The 7,866-nt window shown below is 30.8% G+C and overlaps 1 protein-coding gene across 1 annotated transcript; it reads left to right on the top strand.

Annotated features, from left to right (window-relative positions):
* The first annotated feature begins 1,275 nt into the window (after positions 1-1,275).
* On the top strand, positions 1,276-6,761 carry LOC108773520 (trypsin-1). The gene is made up of 7 exons (XM_018539357.1): positions 1,276-1,346; positions 1,715-1,788; positions 3,295-3,389; positions 4,947-5,091; positions 5,185-5,298; positions 5,839-5,991; positions 6,410-6,761. Exons 1-7 carry the CDS (start codon positions 1,298-1,300, stop codon positions 6,551-6,553), a joined length of 774 nt encoding a protein of 257 aa, XP_018394859.1. The 5' UTR covers positions 1,276-1,297; the 3' UTR covers positions 6,554-6,761.
* The last annotated feature ends 1,105 nt before the right edge of the window (positions 6,762-7,866 follow it).

Genomic DNA, 7,866 nt, shown 5'->3' with positions numbered 1-7,866 from the left:
CGAAAGGTCGTTGGTCGCAGATGAATCCTGAAACTCTGACAGCCCGCATCCATCCTAGCTGAACCTGCGATCGATTACGTTCTACTTATCCGTTCGACGGTCCGTCATAATTGTTTGAAAAAAATTCGCAAGTTACAGATTAAGGATAACCAAAACTTCATCTCTCATGAAATTTCCTATTGAAAATAATTCTGCGAGTGAAACTTTTAATAGAAGGCTATTAAAGTTTTTAATGCGGCGTAACTTACTGTTTTCGACAAAATTATTATCTCGCAATATCAATTTCCAAGATAATTTTTTTCTTAATGCAATTATGCTAATGTAAAAGTTATTGTCAAACTCTTGTAAAGTTTTCTTTGTGTATAATTTAATACAACATTGCGTAACACATTTTGATTAAAAAAAAAAAAACTGTTTTCCTTAAAAATAAAGAAAATTTTAAAAATAACAAAATTATAACAGTTGAGTCATTTCAATATAGACGTATGTAAATTGTTTACGAATAAGTTAGCAATAAATAAATCAGTGGATTATTTCTGCAAAAATTAAAAGAATCGATTCAATAAGTTGTAATGATCCTATTATCATATTTACCGAAGAATTGTGCACGGAAAGAACGATTTTGCTGGAAGAGAAAAAAATTTATCGAGCGAGATTAAGAAATTCAGAAAAATCCAAATCCTTATCCAGACAGCAAGACAGAAGTGTGCGGAGCGATTATTGCTTTGATCGAGCGATAAGAAAGATAATATAATTAAAAATAAGACATTATAATCATAATATCTTCTTAATATTACATTACAAATTATGTTTAGTTTAAATCAAATATGCTAAAGCTCATATCTAATCTTAACAGCTGCATTGCTAGATGTATTTTGAACAAAAAAATTGTGTATCAAAAAATTTTTTACATTTACAAAAAATTACAAATGCGACTGACTAAGAGAGTTATTTAAATCGTTAACATTAATATGTTTAACAAAGAGAGACAAAATGATGTCGTCCAATACATACCTACATGAAATATTAAATACGTTATACATTTGAGAAAACATTTTGAATGAAATTGCAGTGTGATATACAACATCAAGTGCTTATCAAAATGATTGATCGTTGCAATATCAACAAATCTTCGATATACTACTTTATAATTAATTTATCTAATCTGGATTTCTTGAGAAATCATGTCGGTCATTGGACTATTTATACGAAAGTGGGGCAAACGCAATTAAAAATCAGTACTACATATAAATTCGCTTCCACGCGATTTCAAATCAGGCTTCGAACAGTGCTTAACATGGCGTTAAGAATTTTGTGTCTCCTCAGCCTTCTGGCGTTCTCTCAAGGTAAATAATGATTCTTCCAAGTTAATCAATAATCATTCATTTAAGTGAATACAAGTTAACGTAATTTCCTTAGGAATACGTTGAAGAAAAAACGCTATGTCGTGTTATTCAAATAAGTAATTTTTTTATCTGTCTATCAATTCGATCATTAAATATCAATAGAAACATGATAGTCGCAAAATGATCTTTTTATAATCTTAAATGAAACATTTGGCTGGAAATTTGCGAACTCAAAGAATCCAAAATTTGCTATTAAAAATACACAGACTTACTTACTATAATTCAAATCTTAATAAACCTCGCGTTTTTAATTCTTTTAGTTTCATTTTATAAATAATAATTATGATTTATCATGCATTATATTGCAGCTGGGATCTTGCCACTCTTTGATCCCAGGATCGTAAATGGAAAAGATGCTAAAGCAGGCGAGATTCCACATCAAGTACACAAATTAATAAGACATATTACATTTATTATAAAAATAGATACTAATATGTATAAAATATGTATATGTATATATACGTGTATATATGCATATGCGTATAGAACAATTAAGTTCCCAGATTGAGACCACAAAAAACTCACAAGTTTATTAATATCTCAAAGTTAATTAATATCTCAAATTTATTAACATCAGCCAATAATTAATATAGCCTAAATTAAATTATACAATATAGCCTTCGTTTGCTTCCAAACATTTTCTCATTGCTCATGCAACAAGCCAAATATCCAAGAAAAAACTCCTGATTTGCCTTTTTTCTCATTACAATTAGATGACACAGCTTCGAATCTCATTGCAATTTTTAATATACGAAAAAAGTCAACATTAACACGTTGACTGCCACGGCAATTTTCAGAAATCTGGCCTAAAATGACAATTTGATTTAATCACATTATATTATTTATATTAACACAGGACGAGATAACTCGTAGTTGGCGTCCTAGAAAAGAACGCAATCTACGAGTTATCTCGTAGTTGGCAGTCAACGTGTTAAATCAGGCGAGTATTAGTTAACACGAAAATCCTTCATTTCGTTAAAAAAACAATATTTAAAAAATGCGCATAAATCGGGATCCGTTTTCCTTAAATTCAAGCTTAACGCTTGATTTAACCAGTGCTATATTAGCACTAGAACTTAATCTAGACTATAGTCTAGGGGTAGCAAATTTTTTGAAAAGAGGTTATAAAAAAGAAATGATTTTTTGTCACGCGAATGATTGAGAAAATTTTCCATCGATCACTAGAGGTTTGTTCGCGTCGCATGCTTCAATATGCTTCTATTATAGCTCCAGTGCCATATTAGCATTAGAGGCTAACCTAGGCTATTGTTTAGGGGTAGCAAGTTTAGGGGACGGCAAGAACTTCACTGCCTAGGGGCGGCAAAAACCTTAATCCGACTCCGAATTTAACACCTCGCCAAGTTTTTTATTTTCTAAATTAGAAATTGTAATAAAAAAAGACAAGATTTGAGAATATCTCAATATATCTATCAAATTTTGACAAGAGAACTGAAGACAATTCGGGAAGAAGTATTCTCACATTCGATTCATTGTACGAGTTTAAGTGATGTAAATGTTATATTTAAAAACGATAAATATATTGAATGATGATGTTAATAAATGTATTAATAAATATTTTTTCGATCTTTTTTGAATCTTTGAATGGCCTCAGTTCGATAACTAATCACGCATTTTGTATGTATATGTATAATATCAAAGTATTTAAATACTTTTGTGTGTGTGTGTAATTCATTTTTAGAAAACAGAAATTTATTTTTTTTTAATCTTTTATTTTCCTTGATTAAGATTTGTTATAATTCATTATTTCAGCATATTGTGACAGTCAAAATGTGACTATATTTCAATGACATTATTGATTAAAAGCAAATATATGAAAATGTTACTACAATACAAATATTAGAATGCTATTAATATAATTTTTCCACAGGTTTCTCTTCAATACAAAGATTCTTCCTTCCATTTTTGTGGCGGCTCAATCCTGAACAATAATTATGTCATCACGGCAGCTCACTGCGCTGTGGCGTAATTTTATTAATATTAATTTTTTAATAAAATAATTGCATATCTCGCTAATTAAACTTATTAGTATAAATTTTTTCACATAAATATTAATTTGTTGGGGTATGTTAAGTTAGCACCCCAACTATAGTACTCAGGAGTTCTGATTAGAGTTCCCACTTCCTTTTGACGAGACGAAGAGTTCCTTACAGTTAATAACAAGAGTTCCGCTCAATAAACAATTTTTTTACATTTTTTAAAAATGGGGTGCTAACTTTTTATTGAATTTCGAAGTGGAATAGTTCTAAGCGGGTTAATAGCTTCAATTTGCAACTGCCTAGAGTTCCTGATATGTAAAAAAAATTTTCGAATATTAAAAAAAAAATTAAAAATTTTTGAAAAATTAATTTTTAGATACAATAGTTCTCATGATAATTTCTGCTTCTTTTTGACGATACGAAGAGTTCTCTATGATTTTTAATGACATATGCGCTTAATAATCATTTTTTAATAATTTCTTAAAAATGGGGGGCTTTTTAACGAAATTCAAGATCGCATAGTTCTGATCAGCTTAACAGAAGTATTTTGTGAATACCTAGAGTTCTCGATACTTAAAAAACGTTTTTGAAGAATAATAAAGTTTAAAAAAAATAGTAGAAACCTTTAAAAATTTTTTTGAGAGTACCGAGTAGTTCTGATCGGAGTTATAGACAGTTCTCAGCGAGTTCTGTCGAAAAGTATGAGGGCTCAAAGCGATTGAACCAACGGTTGCCGAGATATACTCACTCTAAAAATTGTTGATCTTCCGACAAATGTTGCTGTATCTTGCAAACCGTTGGTCCAATCGCTTTTTCACCTTACAGTTTTCGATAGAACTCGTCGAGTACTATAAGAAACGCTGCTCAGAACTATTCGGTACTTTCAAAAAAATTTTCAAAGATTTCCACTATTTTTTTTAAACTTTATTATATTTCAAAAATGTTTTTTATGTATCAAGAACTCTAGGTATTCACAAAATAGTTCTGTTAAGCTGATCAGAACTATGCGACCTTGAATTTCATTAAAAAGTTAGCACCCCATTTTTAAAAAATTATTAAAAAATGATTATTAAGCGCATATATCATTAAAAATCATAGAGAACTCTTCGTATTGTCAAAAAGAAGCAGGAATTATCATCAGAACTATTGTATCGAAAAATTAATTTTTCAAAAATTTTTAATTTTTTTTTAATATTCGAAAATTTTTTTTACATATCAGGAGAACTCTAGGTAATCGCAAATTGAAGTTATTGACCCGCTCAGAACTATTCCACCTCGAAATTCGATAAAAAGTTAGCACCCCATTTTTAAGAAAGGTAAAAAAAATGTTTATTGAGCGGAACTCTTGTTATTAACTATAGGGAACTCTTCGTCTCGTCAAAAAGAAGTGGGAACTCTAATCAGAACTCCTGAGTACTATAGTTGAGGTGCTAACTTAACATACCCAATTTGTTGATGTCAGAAATGTATGAGAAATGTACACGTTTACTACATACCTATATGTATATTTAGATAAAAAGTGAACATTTAAATTTTGTTATAGAATAGAATCACCCAGTAGCGTAAAAGTTATTGTTGGCACTCTCAACTTAATTCACCCAAAATCAGAGCATAACGTTGTAAAAATTATTGTACACGAAGAATATGATTCTCTTAATTCTTGGATTAACGATATAGCTTTATTGCAGGTAAATTTCTTTCTCTCACATGAAAAATTAGGACCCTTATAAATATTTATTCTAATTAAAAATTATAAATCTCAAGCAAAAACTGTTTTTTAGGTCGAAACTCCTTTCGTAATATCTACAACCGTCGGGCATGTTCCTTTGCCACCAAAAGGTTATGAGATTAAAACCAATGATATAGCCATTGTGTCGGGATGGGGCAGACTCTGGGTGAGCTTTTCTCGTTTTTCTATATAATTAACTGTATACCTGTAATTTTCATGTTTAAATACAGAGAAATATAATGATTATTTATATTTCATTATTCAGAGTTGCCACAAATTTGCAATCGTAAAATTCCCTGACATTCCCCTGATTTACTGACAAAATTTTGAGACTCTTCCCTGACCTAGAATGATTCATACACACTTTGCAATGTTCCTCGGTCTTCCCAGTAATTGTACATGCAGGTTTCTTTCAGGAATCGACTTCCAAAAAGAAAAAAAGGTTATCAAAAAAAATCATGGCAAAGCGCAAAGCCAAGCAATGTACAGCTACAAATATAACATTTTCCCTGACAAGTGTGCTAAATCCCTGTCATTTCCCTGACTTCCCTGACTTCCCTGATTTCCCTAACTTGTGGCAACCCTGAATTATTCTACCATTTTGAGATTTAGAATACAAAATTGTAATATCTAGTATAAAAAGAATAAGAAAAAAATTAATGTTACTTCAAAGATAGCAATTGTATAAATTGTTATGAAATTGCAGCAAGGAGGACCAACCACTGTTAAACTACAACGAGTCAATATCTTCATCGCTGATCGTGCCTACTGCCGATATATGTACAATCAAATAAGTTACAACATTTATGCCACGCAGGTTTGCGCATATGATGCATCAATCGAAAAAGGATCATGTCACGTAAGTTTTTCTTAAGATTTCAACTCTTATTATATAATATCAGTTTCTCTATTTATCATATTCACACAGTAATATTTTAATTATGATTTCTTAAAAATGAAAGAAAATATTCAAACTTGTGATAAAGAAAATACACAAAACAACATCCAAACATTAAATTTGAATCAGAACTAATTTTATTTAAATTTAATTATAGAATGGAAAGCCGAGACATGTAAAATTCGATTAATTTCTCGATTATTTCGTTTATATATATTATATTAATGTAGCGTGTTTAAAATTTCATATGAATATATTAACGTTAAGATGATATCTCTCGTTTTTACTTTTGACTCTCATTTGCCTCTTTACATTGTTGTTCTATTTAAGTTTAATTCAAAATTAAATTAAATTTTAAAAGACATTTTGCTACTTCCAGGGTGACTCTGGTGGCCCATTGACTATTGAAGGAAAACTCATTGGATTGGTATCCTGGGCGAATGGTTGCGCCAGTACCACCTATCCCACTGTATACACAAGCGTCGTCGCTTACCTGGATTGGATTAAGTCTAAAGCAGTCTGAACTAATCTAAATTTTGCATCCATCAATGATTCATACTATCGTCTTCGTTAGTATAATTTTGTAATTATCGGTTCTTAAAATTCGGAAAAGAAAGATGTTTTTTTTTTTTATGTAAAAGCCAATAACGGTGTGACATAGGGTTGTACATAATAAGTGCCCTCAAAATTCTGTACACATTTTCGACGAAATAAATTAATTCTTTCCGTAAGAAAACACTCATGAATTTAGTCTGTCCGAAAAGGCTGCAGCGATGAATTATCGCGCGACAAGTGCCGTTCATTTTATCTATCACGAATCAAAATCCAGGGAGACTTTGATATAGAGCTATGTCTATTGGTTAGTGCAAGAGGTCGGATAGAACTCGGCTTGGCTCTGTCGTGAAATCAATACACCATGACCGCGCGGGGCTCACGTGTTGCTTTTATTTCCGGTAATACTTGGCAGAGCGGAAGCGGTCGATGCTCACGTTTTTATGATAATTGACAGTCATAATCGTAGCGGCATCTCTATTTTTTTGATAAAATAGATTTTAAATGAAAGATATTTGTTAATTATGTTATTAGTAGCTCCGTAAATAGTTTTCCTTTATGATTCTTTCCTTATAATATTATCTGATAATTTTATGTGGAAAAAAATGATACGTGACTTTTTTCGAACAATCAGATTCGAACACACCTTCAAGATTTATGACTGAAGAAAAAATAATCGAGAACGAAAGAAGAAGCTACATGAGAAGGAAAACAGTACGATAAAAATATAGAACTTATCATATTTGCTTGTTTTTCTAGGAAATAACTAATATAATAGTAAATGTTAGAAACTTTTCAAATAAAAACAAGATAAGCTGCAGCTGCAATGAAGCAGATGGTACTCGACAAGAGAAAACGCGAGCGCGGGAGGAATCGAATTCATCCCGAATTCTATTCTGTCGCTGTATTTACATTGCTAATGAAATTTCATTTCTGCTTTTACCGTTTTTCCGAGTATGATAGCTCCTAAGTTGCTCTCAGATCTTGTTTCATGACAATAAAAGGGCCTAATAGTTGTTCATTTCCGACGGAAATTATTATTATATTATTAAGTATGAACCTCTATTATGAAGTTACTCTATTATAAATCTTCTTCAGAAAACATTTTAATTGCTGTATTTAAAAAATATCCTCGATAAAATGTCGGAACTTAGCTTCGCTATTTGTGTAAAAACTTCATAATTTTACAATTTTGCTGGCATAATTATAATAATGAATCTTTCATCAACCATTAAACTCTCAGAAATTAATTTGTCGCGTAGAAACAAACGGCTAATTTCCGCT

Source organism: Cyphomyrmex costatus, unplaced genomic scaffold (genome assembly GCF_001594065.2).
Source record: "Cyphomyrmex costatus isolate MS0001 unplaced genomic scaffold, Ccosl1.0 scaffold211, whole genome shotgun sequence".
NCBI classification, from domain to species: domain Eukaryota; kingdom Metazoa; phylum Arthropoda; class Insecta; order Hymenoptera; family Formicidae; genus Cyphomyrmex; species Cyphomyrmex costatus.
Note: the sequence above shows the minus strand (reverse complement) of the source record. Positions and strands in the feature narration are given on the sequence as shown.